This window comes from Scomber scombrus, chromosome 15, assembly GCF_963691925.1.
Source record: "Scomber scombrus chromosome 15, fScoSco1.1, whole genome shotgun sequence".
Classification (NCBI taxonomy): domain Eukaryota; kingdom Metazoa; phylum Chordata; class Actinopteri; order Scombriformes; family Scombridae; genus Scomber; species Scomber scombrus.
This window is the reverse complement of record NC_084984.1, coordinates 5,970,126-5,985,119: the sequence shown is the minus strand read 5'-3', so window position 1 is coordinate 5,985,119 and position 14,994 is coordinate 5,970,126. Positions and strand designations below refer to the sequence as shown.

Here is a 14,994-nt window from a genome sequence, read left to right as displayed (position 1 = left end):
CAGTCTGTTCTGCGGCCCTCGGCCACAAGGTGGTGGTAGTGTGCTTTGAACCAGCATGACAGTCAAAAACCAAGGAGTAGATCAAGAGAAATCATGGCGATTGAATTGCCCTGATTTTGGGATTACAGGCAATTTTGCTTATACTTTATGTACCGTTCCCAATAAACTCCCATCAACCTCATGACTAACGTTGCAGATATTTATGTTTACTGTCAGATTTAGGAAATATTTTAGTGGATACAGTCAGGAAATCCACAAAAGAAGTCGGATTTCGGTACCGTCTGAGATACAAAGTTCCCTGACAGTCAAAGCACGGGGCAGAAAGAGCTCCAAACACTCGTAAACGAAGGTAGGTAGTTGTTATTCCACCTGAAGCTAACAGCAGGGAAGTGAATTAGCACATGGTTAGTTTATTAGCGTCAACAGGACAACGTAACACCAGTGTAAGTAATTATTTTCTGCTCATTTATAAACATATGAATAAAGTCGACTGTCTTCCGGAGAGAGCAGTGTGACATATTAGCTCTGAGTTGTGATGTGAGCTAGCTTAAAATGAGTCACAGTCACAAGCCAACTATTACAATTTAAAGCACACTAGCAAAAACTACAAACACGGTTATGACTTTTAGTGGACACTTACACCAAAAACACTCGAGAAATTAACACACACGGGTCTCATCAGAGTAGATGTCTGATTTGACAAGGTCTGACAAGCTAATGTTTGCTTAACAGTAGTGTGAAACTGAGCACAGAGGGAGTAGCATGTGTCTTTGCTACCACTAGGTGGGGATAGAAGATAATTTAGAAAGACTTGACTGCAGGTGTGCTGTATCTCTTCTCCTTTACTCCTCCATCTTCCGAAAAAGTAGAGCTGCCAGGACAGTGCTGAGTGCCAAAGCCCGCCCCTACAGCCTGCAGACATTCAGACAGCGAGAAACAACCAAACCAGACTTCAGGCCTAAAAAAAACATCCTCAGCCTGAAATCAAGTTTCATAGCCAGCTGGCATCTTGCCCTTTCTCAGGCTGCTGTTCCCACAGGTTTCTGTGTGTCTGTGCAGGAATGATAATATCAGCAAAACTGGCTCATAATCATTAAGTGCTGAACAGTTTTACTTGTTTACTCCTGTATGTGTGACTTTTTTCTCCCACTTTCTTTAAAGATCCCCTCCAGACATGTTTTAATATGTATATCAAATGTTCTTCTTTGATTAACAATTTGTGTCTGATACTGTTTCTCCACAAAAATCTTATACTTCATTCTTAATAAAGAACAAATCACAAATGTAAATGTATTTTATTTAAGAAATTTAAGTGGTGGACACAAGATGACTTCAAATTTCCACATCACACTTACATAAGTTAAATATTGATTTGTGATGTCACAAATCCTGCTCGTTGGCCCACACTTTAAAATCTAATTTTCAATGAACACACTTTTAGCAGTTGGATGTCAAAACAGCTTTTTAGTGTCAAACTCTGCACATACATAATTATGTACAGTGGAGCTCAAACATCCGACTGTAGGAACAAGAAGAAAAACACATTTTTGAGTTTAGGGGGACTTTAAGTAATTTTTTCAATACAGTTTGTTTTTGGTACAGTGATATATTTCAAGAGACTGCAGTTGTTGGCCAACATAGTTGAGAAAACACAAACTACCATGGTGTATGTATGAAATGGTATCTTGGCCTGTTAGCTCAGTGCTTTGGCTTTACCACAATACTGTATGTAGTACCTAATTTCACATGTTGCGTGCAAACAGACAGTTCACCCAAATACCAAAGTTTTGAAGCTGAGAAACATGATATACCTAATGGCAATTTTGGTGGAGACCTATTTATGGAACTGTGTTGTTTTGTGTCCCTTCCTATACAGAGTGACAGCAGCTTGCCATCCTGTGGACAGAAATGAACCACACCACTCAAGAGGCAGCAGGTTCGTAACACATTTATCACAACGTGTAACTCTCTTTTAATATTTATTACAGAAATTAAACACAGGAGAGTAACTGTATTGTGACCGGCCGCTAATGTCCTTTAGGGTAACACGGTTAAAAGGTATTGACTTTTTTTTCCAAACAAGTATGCATCCTCATACAAACACATTTATGAAATGAACAGTAACCTACTTTACCTCAAGTGTGACAATAGCAACTACAAAAGCAATGAATACAGGAATAACAGTCTGCTATGATCAAGTCAGTGGCAAGGCACTAAACTAGAACCAGCACCCAGCCAAATGCTGGTAAATATGCAAGTGGCTGGTGGATTCACTTCACTCACCAGCCAAAAAAAACAATGTTAATCTGTTGGGTGGCTCGTAAAATTTTAACATTTTTCTGGTGGATAAAGAAGTTAATTTTGCACCCTGGTCTGTAGCTCCGCAGGATTACTACTTCTTAACAACACTAAATAACCCCCATGTAGAGTATTGTTCAAGTACGAGAAAAAAGGCATTTTAAGGCAACCTTACTGGATAAATGTGTAGCCAAACCATACTTACTATTTTTTTCTAATTTACATATCTTTCTTGGCCACATCAGTTTGCTGAACACTGCACAAGGAGCTCATGGGGCGTACAATGATATCAGCACCATCATTATTTTGTCACAGTGGAGCTCGTAGGTATGTGTCAGTCTAAAACTGGCATAGAAACGAAGCTGCAGTGTGTGGAGAGGTGATTAACACACAAACACTGCTTTAATAAGCATCAAATTCAGCAAGTGCTGTTAATCTCCTCCTCCTCAAGATCATGCAATGGCACCTGTTGAAAGCTTTTTTTCCAGCACCTACAACAAAATACAAAAGGAGAGAAGTGCTTGTCGAAGAATGTTGTGGCATCCTTCCAGTGGAGTTGAGCCACTTGCACAACCGCTGCCAAGTCACACTGAAGCTGTTCTGGTGGCTGTAGTGACACCAAACGCCCCATTTAGACACTTGATCTTTGTGTTTCCTTTATTTTGGCAGCTGCCTGGCAACAGGCTGTTAGACCTGCCTGTAATCTCTGACTAATTTTGCTGAAATTTCAGTGTGACTTTTATTGTTTTGTAATAGTGTGAGACTAGGATAGTGTCATATTACTTTAAACTCTACTTAGTTAAATGTAGGATTTCAATTTCAATTTCAAATCCTCGTAGTTCAACAATTAAAAATAAAATAAAAAACACCTTCACAGAGGTGAACGAGTGCATGTACTGTGTGAGTGTGCGTCCGTGTATTTGTATGCAGTGATGGGGGTTATTATGCTGTTATGAATGGGGAGCCTCCAGTTCTGTCATTGACCCACCAGCCAAGACTATAAAGAAGCTCACATGCTCAACATTCCTCTCCTCTCCTCATACAAACAGTGAAACTGAAGTGAAGTGGGTTGTGCTGTTTGTGTGAGTACACATGTTCGTCAGTGGGGATGAATGAGTCGGAGTGGGGTGTATAACAGCAGAGAAGGGGAACAGCAAAGGAAACAGAAGCCATTCAAATGTCTGAAATTAAAGGACGTTTCCAACCGTGGCTGTTTTTTGATGTCTTAGCTCATTCACTTCAAATCCAGTCTACAGTGCCATTGACAGTTTTTCCGTTGCGTGCTGTAATGCTGCCGTCGAAGTGGTTTCATGGGGAGATAATCGTAGATATTTGTAAGTGGAGGGTAATTTGAAAAGCCTGTGCTGCATTATCATTATCTTTTACAAAAAAAAAATGCAGATATGTTGTTCATTATGATGGATTTCATACAGTATCTCCATCAACTTTCAAGTAACTGGAAATCTATTTCCAAATGAAGTTGAAATTAGTTGAAGCCACAGACTGACTGCTGGGAAGGAAATGTATTTAAAAAGTATTCAACTATTGTATATTCTGGAAATAACACTAATGAAAAACATGTACTGTACTTAATGGGCTAAAACATGCAACAACAATTGACATTGCTGCGTTGGGGAGGGAGAGAAAGGGAAAATCACAAACAAGCGATAATGAATGAACATGGGAAGGAGACAAAAACATTTTTTATATATGTACATATATATATATATATATATATATATATATATATATATACATAGACATGTTTTTTACAGAGATATTTAAAGTATGGTAGAGTATTTTTAAGTAGAAATTCAGAGGAGTAAAAATAAAACATTCTCAGACATCTGAAGTGAATATTTTAGAAGGAGCATGAGGACACAAATAGTGTCAGGCCAGGAAAGACACAGTAAAGAAGGAGAGAGGGAGAGGCCTTTTGGTCTGCTTTCCCAGGCTATGCATCAGGAAGGCTGTATTTTTTACACCATGACCACCGCATAGCCCTTTCCTGGGGAAATCCGAGACAAAATCGAGAGAGGCTGCTGCGGGGAGGGAGCGGAGAACAGGAAAACTAGCCCTGGGAAGGAGGGAGGGAGGTAGGGGGGCAGGTACGGCGGAGCCCACACAGCATGAGCAACAGAAAGAAGCTGGAAGTCTGAGTGGAACACATGCACAGGCAGATAGACACAAAACATGAAGCTCACATCTTTTCTTGTTTCTGGGCCTTTTTATCCACTGTGGCCTTCCAAAAAAAAAAAAAAAAGTGCCCAGAGAGTCTTGTGTAGAGTATTTTGGCTGCTGATTCAGCTGGAATGCAGAGCTAATGCCGGGTTCCTCCACTATCCAACCAGCCTCAGCTGTTAATCCGATGTTATGGCTGCTCTGCTATGCCTGTTAAAGAAATAATATTTGACGTTATGGCTACTCAGCTATGCCTGTTTTAGCAAACAATATTTCCAGTATATCATGTTACCTACAAGCTTAGGATTTAGGTTGGACACAAAACAAGTTATTTCAAGGTTTTCAGAATAGTTTTTATGACCAAATGTATATTTAGAATTCACAGCCAGGTAGAGAAGTGAGGAGTCACCTTTGGAAGAGTTGATAAACAGCATTGGTTTATGCAGGTAATTTTCCGAGTGGGGATAAAAAAATATATTGTCATTATAAGAATCAGCAGAAGATTCTTTACTTAAATGCTCAAAAGTAAGTTTAGAGGGGCATCAAGTTCCTGAAAGAGTCAATATAACAAAAAACTTGATTCCATGACAGGTTGATTAAGGTCAAAGGTCAGAGTGAAACCCCACCTCACATATGTGTGTGTGTGTGTGTGTGTGTCTGTGTGTGTGTCTGTGTCTGTGTCTGTGTGTGGTGTCCCCGCAGGTCTTGACCCTACCGTGCTGACAGTCCAACTCTTCGAGCTATGGAACCAGAAAGATCTGCAAACGGTGAGAGTCACTTTCACAGCGTGTGTCAATCCCACACATGCAATATTGAGTGTGTGTGTTTGCTAATGTAGGGAGATTGAGTCCTTGTGTGTCTGCAAGAAGCACTTGCAGAGGAAGGAACATGAGAGAGAGAGAGAGAGAGAGAGAGCGAGCGGCATGTTGAAATGAAACTTGCTAGTGTGTCTGTCTGTCTGTTAATGAGGAAACCAGAGTGTGTCAGTAGGAAGGAAGGAATTTGCATTGCACTGAATGAACTTGAGATCTGTGTGAGGAGGATATTGAGTAGATGACATCTGTTTTGCAAATTAAGACGGAGCGCCAGGCATTCTCACACAGATATTATTTTCTAGTGTAGGAAGTTTCTAATGCCAGAGTTTGCATTCTTAATTTGGGAACCAAAATGTGTCACGGGCCTGTGTGTCCACAGGTATTCCTACAATTCACATGCCAGTTACCTAATTTGACCAACATCGTCTCTTAAAATAGAAATTCCCACATGACGAATTGCTGGCAAAAATGAAGAAAACATGCAATATTATATTATAAATTCTATCAGGCTGATTGCTGAATATTCCACTAAAAGATGACGCAAGACTGTTGCCTTGAGGGAAAACTGATTTTAAAATTCTCTATTCTGTTATCACTGAAACATTTTGAGAAATAAAAAAATACACACATCAAATAAATGAAAAAGAGCGTTTTATTGTTTCAAACTAAAACAGTGTTTTGGACGCAAACTGAGATGTTTCCCTTGAACAAAGGGTTCAGATGACAACCTGACATCTGGTGATCAACTCTGTGAAATGATACACCCTTTGCAATGGTGATGTTATTGTTCCTTTGCATGAACCTACCTGGAAAAAAATATTATAAACGGCAAAAAAGCTGTAAAGATGTACACTTTTATATTTGCCTGTGTTCCTCTGCAGTTTAGTTTCTGTTCACACTGCTCCCTCCCTCTCTGTTTCCCCACAGCTACATTTGGCAGCCCTCCAGGGATTTTCAAAGGTGTCTGAACCTCTGGAGGCCTTAATGACAATCCTGGAGAGCTGTCCGGGTAAACAGAGGGGTCGGAACCACACCCTCGGCCATCACATTCTCATGGAATTCCAGACATGGATGAAGGAACATCCTCAGGTAGATAAGCTTCATCAAGCAAACGTTTGTAAACACAAAAAAAAGCACTGCTGGAGATGCTGGAGCACTTTCAGATCTGTACTTCCCAACCAGTTGTCACCTTTATTAGTTTATAAATGTTTATGCACACACATTGATGTGCACTATCTTTATGAAAAAAGTTTGAAAAGTAAATAGATTATTTTCCCACTTTTCCACTCTGCCATCTGCAGACAATAAATGTTTCTTTCTTTCAGATAAATGGCTTAACAGATTTGATTTCTTTGTACACATTAAAATAATAATCAATATATGTGAGATTTATCACACAGCTGAATTTATAAATTGGTAAAATATGTGCATAAATTCACTGTTAGAACACAGCATTGTGTTTGCTGTAGACATTAATGTGACTGCACAGTGTTCAGACTAGAGCCAGGTGGTGAAGGAGTATAAAAATGTTACAAGGCCCTAAGTTGGAAGATGGCAGGAACAATATTTAGAGCAAAGTGCTTTGTGTCTTTTTCAAACATTTTAAGTTGATTTATGGACAGAGGTGGGTGTCTGAGATGAGGGTTTGAGTGACTTTAAAGCCAGTTTTATGAGGTGCTTTGCAACTTAAAGAGAATCCTGGAACACATTGATCATCTAAACTATTCCTGGCCCCCTGATGAAGTACCTTTATGCCCACACACATAAAAGCACTGCTATTATCATAGCCAGCTTGCTTCAGAGTTCAGCTACATGCTGTATATCCGAGGCACAGCAAATAATGTCTGAAGTCTTCAACTGTTGTCTCATGACTAATGACTTTCATTAAAAATCTATTTCAACAACACTTGTTTCACTTTTCAGACTCTCAATTTTCACCATTCTTCATGTTTTCAATTCATGTTGTCTATTATTTTTGAAAACATTTCTGAGGTAATTTTTTGGTTTCTTTTACCAGGTTACACTGAGTTCACTTTCAGAGCAGCAAGCATTAGCCGTCCAACGTCGGGCTCTCAGCCTACTAACAGATACCCAGCCCGGCTTTGTAGACAGTCTCATAAATATCTACCAACTCAACTCCCTAGATCCAGACATCCTCAAACTGCACATTGTGAGGTTACAGGCCCTCAACTGCCACAAAGAGGTGAGTGTGAAGTTTATTTCTCAAAGTTTTAGAAAGTAAAATTAAATTGTTTTCTATAGCGACACTGAATCACTGCTGTTTTTCACAGGCTGTAGTCCTCAGTGTAAAGCTGAAGTTACAGAAAGAGCTGAATATGGAGGAGGTGAGAAAACATCTGTCTGTATAATCTTTTGTGTGTGTTCATCCATAAACACTGAATATATGAGCATAATTTAGATGTGCTAACAAACTTCCTCAATAATTTCATCAAATTTTCTCCTGCAGATATGTGTACCACTCATCCTACAGGATAAGTTGTCTTTGGCAGAGTCCTTCGTCACAGGCCACAATCACCTGGAACTACGACTGGTCACACTGCTAGATTCCTGGTGCCACCCCAATTTCAGTGCGGAAATGATAAGCAAGTATGGAGCATGTATGAATGTGTTGGAAGCCTTAAAAAAAAAAAAATTGGCGTGAGTTTGCTGCAGTATGAGCCTGTATTGCTGTGTCTGTTTCCGCAGGCAGTTCCCACGCCTCTCTGTTTCCAAACACTGCATGGGACAGATCAAGCCCAAAATGCTGACAAAACATGTGTTACGACTTGTGGAGAAATTCAACATTGATCAAGGTGTGAGATGGTGCACACGTGTAGTTCATTTTGGCATCTGTGTATGCACCTCAGGCAGAAATGACAGTGATGTTGTCTTTTTGATGCAGCACTTTGTCCCAATGCTCTGCACAAGAGGAGACAGGACTCTATGCGTTTCCTCATGTACAAGAGGTTTGTAGAGGTAAGTGATATATAATAAGTAGCGGTTATATAAGCAGTCATCAGTGATTTATATTTTCTTACCTAATAATAATTCAGACCGTCGGCATCACATGTATTAATTACATTCCTTAAATGTATCTTTTTAATTGATTTCTTGGCAATCTTATCAGTTCAGCTATGTAAAGCCTCTAGCTAGGAACATGTCAGTATTTGTTTCTGACCTCAGTTTCCAAGACCAAATTGATGGTGTAGTTCAGTTTTTATAAACTGTACTCAACTAAATGGTTGCCTTTTTAAATTTTATATTTTTAAATTATACTCTTCACCATCTGCAAACTATATATGAGAGCCTTGAATTAATTAACGTACCGAAGCACAGCCTCTGATTCCTAAGGATGGTTTTCTTAAATACTCCAAAATGTAGGTGAAAGAGAAGCAGGGCATGGGCCTTTTGTGAATGAGTGTAATATGGATGGGAAAAGAAAGAGAAGACTTTCCCACAGAGATGTTGAAACCTCCAAGGGTAAAGATAAGCTTAGTTGGCGCATGCACTGCTTAAAATGATTAGGAATTAATTTGCCAATATTTAAATTTTTATAAAGTGATATATAGAGTTTAGTTGACACACCCTTGAAGAATAATCTTTTTAAATGAATAAAAATATGGTAAGCGGTATGTACAGTACATTCCTTCTGTCTTGAGGGCCTAATTATGTCATTATGAAATATTTATTCAAAATGTTTTTTTAGATCTCATATTCTGGTTTTAGTTTCACATTTGTCAAATTTAATTACCGAACAGAATTCCGCCAACAAAAGCTGGTTAAAAAAGTCTCAGTAGAATATCGGTTGGTATAAGATTGAAGGATGGATTCAATTCCTGAAAAACATGAACAGAGGGAGGTGTTTGAGTTTACCCAAAGAAAGACTGTGAGGGTCAGACCTACGAGATTGAGAGAAAAAATAAATAAAGTATCAATTCTCCTGACTTTCAGGAGAGTCTGCTGTCTAAAAAGATGATAAGATAAAGATCTTATTGTCACCTTCAATCACTGAAAAAACAATGGTGGCAGTTTATAAGCATGTGGAGCAAAGACTGGTTGGAACACACCAGATTTAATTTAACAACATTATATTATAGAAACGATTAATCAGGTTTCATGGTATTAGTCAGTAATGAATAACACTGATTTTGTAATTTTTTTATACCCGTTTTTCACTTTGTTTTCTCATAGAAAAGTATGACACAGGAGAACTGGAGTGACCATGTGCAGGTAGGTGTGTGTAGAGAGAAACGGTATATATAATGGTATTTTCATATTCAGAATGTGATTTTTAAGCATGCGTGTATATCATGCTTGTATAGTACGTAGTGGCAGATGACCTCGAGCTACAGATCCAGTTGGTGGAGATGTTGGTGAGGTACAGTGGTCTTCAGAAAGCCTCCCAGTGGTCACTGAGATACAGCATTCCCAGACATCGCCTTCCTATTGGGGTATGGGATACACAGCAGAGTCTACCGACACATTTACAGTGAGTTGTTCCAAAATACGCATTAAACATAACCTATTGTACAACTTGTGGTATGCTTATGCTGTACTTCTTTTTAAAAAAGAGGAATAAGTGTGGCGTCTGTGCTTTTGTCCCTGAACTTCAACCTGGAGCCTAAAGTTTGTTCCTCACATCCGCATTCTCACACATCGCAAAACAATCTGCTATCAGTTAGATTATTGATTTATCTATCTTGGGCAAAAGCTACTTCACATTGTCTAATAAATGTATATTTTATACTGAATATACAATGGGAACTAAAGTCTGAGACCACTTTCCCATTGCAAAAGTCTCAGACTTTTGGATCCTATCTGCTTACTATTTATATTGATTGTGTTTGCTATAATGTTACATTAACTATGAGTCTTTTTAGACTATTATAGGGTGACTTTGATGAATGAGTAAATGACTTTGATTTTCACCACCTATCCCATATTTCAGATACAATGCTAAATCATAAGACCTAATGTCTTGTGATATGTGACGTGTTGTGTTTTTCTGGTTCCCTAATATAGTCGTCTATCCAGTCTCCTTCTGCATTAATTGATTTTATGTTGTCTCTTTTCTCACTCTGTCTCCTTTAACTCAGACTAGAGCATCTGGGTGATTCGGCACAGACTGAGGACTGGAAGCCATCTGAGTCTCACTGTCATAAGTTTTACCAGGTGCCAGTCACCAAAGACAAGGTTCACTTTGTGGACACTCCGGAAGCTCTCCAGACATGTAGAAGTGTTGTGCTCAAGGTACTGAGAAGTAAATGCTACCAAATAAAATGTTGTCTCCTTGATTAAAAACAAGGTTTTGTCTTAAGTTTAAATCAGCCATGAGTGAAAATGTTTATAAAGGATGGGCAGACACTTGGGCTTACTATTAAAAACACTGTATTTTTGCTGTTGTCTTATTGTCCCCTGTCTTTGATCTTAGGATGGTGCCATAGTAGGAGTTGACATGGAGTGGCAGCCTACATTTGGCTGTATCTCAACTCAGAGAGTTGCTCTGATACAGCTTGCAGTTTTTGACCAGGTTTTCTTATTAGACCTCTGTGCAAACGGATTGTGTCAACACCCAGATACTATTAGTTTCATCAGGAGCTTTTTCTCTGCACACAATGTCATTAAACTGGGTAAGCAGCAGACTTGACAAAAGTTAAGTGAAAAGTATCTGTGGCATTTCTGTTTATAGGTCTGTCTCCACCATTTCTCTTTTTTTCTTCATTCAGGTTATGGTATGGCCGGAGATCTCAAGTGTCTCTTGGCCACCTGGCACCAATTGTTAGAGGAGCCATTAAAGATGGACGGGGTGCTTGATCTTCTTAGTATACACCAAAAGGTAACATTATCCTGTCGTTCACATAATTTCATACAAATATGCTTTAAAATTAAATCTGGAATGTGGTCTAAAGAGGAACCACAAGACTATCATGTTTTCTTTATTAAAAGAGGTGTTACGTTTCTACAAATGCAGAGTTTGTTTTGATAAATTAGTAATTCCATATTTCAGTAGATTTTTATAAAAGCAAAAGCTGACGCCTGAGAACTGATCTCACATTTCTATTTTAAAATTTAAAAAAAACATTTAAAACAAATAAAAACGTTTTTATTTTACACTTATTATGACATTCAACTTAAAATTGTGTATAAATATAATAAAAAATAACTTTAGGAAGACTTTAGGGGATTTTTTTGAACTGGTTGAGCTTGACAAGCATCAGTGTTTTCTTTTTCTTGTCCACTGTATCCCATGCAGCCAGGTGTACAGGACTAGAGGTGACTCATAGTCTTTTAGGAGGATATGAGTATGAAAATGGCAACATGGGTCAATTCACCATCTGTTAGTGTAGGTTGCCTATTGCAGGAAATGAGGAATCTAAGGCATATTTTTGAAGATGCCTGGCTGAAACAGTATGTCTTGGCAGAACAATAGATGGGAGGAACTATTTGAACGTTTTAAAATGTTTTGCCCGGAACTTTGCATTGTCAAAATGAATCAAGCTGTTGAGTTTGCAACCTTGTTTTTTTAGTGAAAGGAAACAAGTGTTTAATGGACAAATCTTCATCATTTCTGTAATGCCTTACATAGACCCAGCGTGGTTCAAAGTTCAAAGGGACTCAAAATGGCCCTAAGGAGGTGCTGGTAGGAGAGGGCTCTGCAGAGAAAGGCCTCAGTCTGCTGGTACAACAGGTCCTGGGAAGGCCCCTGGACAAGACGGAGCAGATGTCCAACTGGGAGAAGCGGCCGCTACGCATCAGCCAAATTAGATATGCAGGTAAAGTATTATACATGCGCAGGCACACAATGACAGAGAGACAGATGGTCGCTGTTCTTTTCACTATAGAATATCACAGATTATTTTGTTGTCCCCTGACGAACTACAAACCAATAAACCCAACCCCACCCCTCCAATCTTCCTCTTTCTTTCTCTCTCAACCTCCTTCTAGTGGCAGATGCCTACTGTTTGCTGGATGTTTACTCTGTCCTTTCCAGCAACCCAGCATCCTTTGGGCTGCCAGCAGACCTGCGCAGCATCTCTTCAAGCCAATCAGAGAAGGGAGGAGAGAAGAAGCACAAGGATAAACGAGCAACGCAAAAGAAACAGGTCAGGGGTCAATTGCTGTTATTTACAATGTTTGTTTACTTATTTTTATAAGATTGTCATGGACACCAAATGGTTTGAAGTCTAGGATGTGATGATAAATAAATTAAAAAGACAAGTTTCCTTGAAGGCCAACACACAAAAGACACATAGCTCAGGAAAACGGACTCTTTTCTTATCTTTTTTTTCAAGACAGATACTACAGATAGAGACAGATAAACTGAAATCAGCAGATGGGAATTTAATTGATGAGATAAGAAATCATTGAAGCTTGATTTCATTTACTAATTGACCTGTGTTGACCCGACCTTGACATGTTCATGTTTGTCTTTGAATAAGTGGACTATGGTTCTCCTCTCAGACTTACACACTGTTACTTTACTTTATCAGAAACATCTCTGTACAAACACTTTCCTGTTAGGACTTTGCTATGAACAAACAAGGATCCTGAGGAAACAGGCTTTGTGTCAGAATGGTATTTTTAATAAAAGGCATTTAAACGACAGCACATATGAGATTTTTCCTCATACACGCCGTCCAAATTTGAGTGTTTTCCTGCACATTTCTTTAGAACAGTCATTAGACATGATCCAACGTGTCTGATGTATGTATTTTTTATAACTATTGTGCTAATACAATTCTTAGTCCTGTGAGCTTCTGATTAACACAATATGGAAAACCTTCAACTGCAGAACCCGGGTGTGAGCATCCAGCCTGCAGGGAGGGACAATGTGTGTTTGACCAAGACACTTCGGCAGTTCCTATCAACTCCAGGGGTGCAGTTGTATAGCTCACCCTGTGCTTTGACCTCCCTGCACTGCGGTGCAAGTGAAAAGAAAATCCCCCTATGGGGATCAGTTAAGTATCACATTATTGTCTCTGTCCATTTAGGAATGTCAGGGGGCTCAAAGGCTCAGTCCCCCTCGCTCTGACACAGAGAAAGGCCTCCTGTGTGGCAAGAAGCCCTCAGAGGACTCCCCCGCTTTGCCCCCCCAGCAGTTGCGGGTGGTGTGTGACAACATGCTGCAGGGGCTCGGGAGGTACCTGCGCTGTTTAGGAGTCGATGTGGTCATGTTGGAGAACACTGATGATCACAGAAAAGCAGCAATGGTGAGTTGAGTTAGCGGTCTAAGCTGAAGACATACACTTAGCTCTTTATACAAGGACAATAAATACATGAAGGAACCAAACACAGTCAGCCAATGCTACACAATGTAGAGATTGCAGGTTTTTTATTTATTGTGTCCTTTTGTCCTGATGTTAATGTGTTGTGTTTCAGTTAGCACAAGCCGAAGGCCGAGTCATACTCACATGTGGACAACCATACCTAAGTGTAAGTAATGCATGCATGCCAGAGGGAACCTATGAAGAAACATCAACCTGCAATCCAGTGATGTGTTTAATGTGTGTTTATTGTTCACTTGTATTGATTTGGTTTCTGTGGGTCTCCCCATGTAGTTGCGGTCCCAGGTGGGTGAGGGTCGCTGTCTCTCCCTAGACTGTTCAGAAAAAGCCAGAGACCAGGCGGTTAGAGTCCTCAGACACTTCAACGTCCAGCCCACTCCCAGCGATATATTCAGCCGCTGCCAGGTAGGAAACTTTACGCTCCTTCTGAAAATATTTGTTAAATTAACTGTGTATAAATGTTGGCACCGGCTGAGTTCTGTGTCAGTCTGCTAAAAGACTGATTAGATTAACAGATTACATACATACAATTACACGATACATTTATGTTTCAGGCATTTAGCTGAAACTTTACTCACAGTAACTTTCATTGAGAAAGAAAAGGGAAAAGATTGAAGTCCTATCTCAGTGAGAAGTGCAAGAAACATGAATCTCAGGCAATATCTCTGTGGTTAATAAACACTGCTGAACTGGCTAGCTTCCTGAATTATGAGAACCAAGCTTGTGGTGGCTGTGGTTTATTGTGTAATACTCAGTGAAAGGGGAAGAATTGTATCAATTGTAAGGGCAAAGGGAGAAGAAGTGCTTTTTCAAAGCAGGCAAAATGGGGTCTTGACATGCTGAGCTCCGGCTACAAAAACTGCCTTTATGGACGTGGAATGTCACCTCTATGTTGGAGAAGGAGCAAAAGTTACTGCAAAAGGTGAAGCTACAGAAACGTCATATGGTTTGGTTTACGTCTACATTCAGCGTTGGCTCCAGTACCAAACTCTTGAAACCAAACTCTTCTCCAGTGTTGCGCAGGAGGAGAGTTTTCGCCTCTATGTGACTGTCTTTGGCTCCTGTTCACTTGTGATGTTGAGATGGAGTGAGAGATTGGCATGCAGATTGGTATGACATTGGCAGTGATGTGGGTTGCTGTGTGTAATGTGGAGACAGTGGCTGAAAGAACGAGATTGCAGATACAAGCAGGCTCACCCTCACTGACAGGGATGAGGAGCTCAAACATTCGGAAGCAGATTGAAGTTGAACTGCTGCACGTTCACATTGAAGGTAGCCAACTAGGCCGTCTAATTAGTATCCCTTCTGGTTGCCTCCCTGTGGAGGTATGTCCAACTGGGAGGAGACCCTGGGGCAGACCCAAGAGACTGTAGAGGGATTGCATTATTCCATCTGGCCTGGGAATGCCTCAGTAT

At 39.8% G+C, this 14,994-nt stretch overlaps 1 protein-coding gene across 1 annotated transcript in view; it reads left to right on the top strand.

Moving 5' to 3' along the window:
* Nucleotides 1-345: 345 nt before the first annotated feature.
* exd3 (exonuclease 3'-5' domain containing 3) overlaps nucleotides 346-14,994 on the top strand; it is a 43,216-nt gene continuing 28,567 nt past the window's right edge. The window contains exons 1-19 of the mRNA XM_062434290.1: nucleotides 346-443; nucleotides 1,877-1,936; nucleotides 5,182-5,246; nucleotides 6,222-6,383; nucleotides 7,312-7,497; nucleotides 7,586-7,639; nucleotides 7,762-7,901; nucleotides 8,001-8,107; nucleotides 8,197-8,270; nucleotides 9,486-9,524; nucleotides 9,617-9,783; nucleotides 10,391-10,544; nucleotides 10,726-10,924; nucleotides 11,021-11,130; nucleotides 11,881-12,067; nucleotides 12,240-12,397; nucleotides 13,286-13,504; nucleotides 13,674-13,727; nucleotides 13,853-13,984. Coding sequence (XP_062290274.1) covers nucleotides 1,909-1,936; nucleotides 5,182-5,246; nucleotides 6,222-6,383; nucleotides 7,312-7,497; nucleotides 7,586-7,639; nucleotides 7,762-7,901; nucleotides 8,001-8,107; nucleotides 8,197-8,270; nucleotides 9,486-9,524; nucleotides 9,617-9,783; nucleotides 10,391-10,544; nucleotides 10,726-10,924; nucleotides 11,021-11,130; nucleotides 11,881-12,067; nucleotides 12,240-12,397; nucleotides 13,286-13,504; nucleotides 13,674-13,727; nucleotides 13,853-13,984 — 2,235 coding nt within the window. The 5' untranslated portion in view covers nucleotides 346-443; nucleotides 1,877-1,908. The remainder of the gene's footprint in view (nucleotides 444-1,876; nucleotides 1,937-5,181; nucleotides 5,247-6,221; nucleotides 6,384-7,311; nucleotides 7,498-7,585; nucleotides 7,640-7,761; nucleotides 7,902-8,000; nucleotides 8,108-8,196; nucleotides 8,271-9,485; nucleotides 9,525-9,616; nucleotides 9,784-10,390; nucleotides 10,545-10,725; nucleotides 10,925-11,020; nucleotides 11,131-11,880; nucleotides 12,068-12,239; nucleotides 12,398-13,285; nucleotides 13,505-13,673; nucleotides 13,728-13,852; nucleotides 13,985-14,994) is intronic.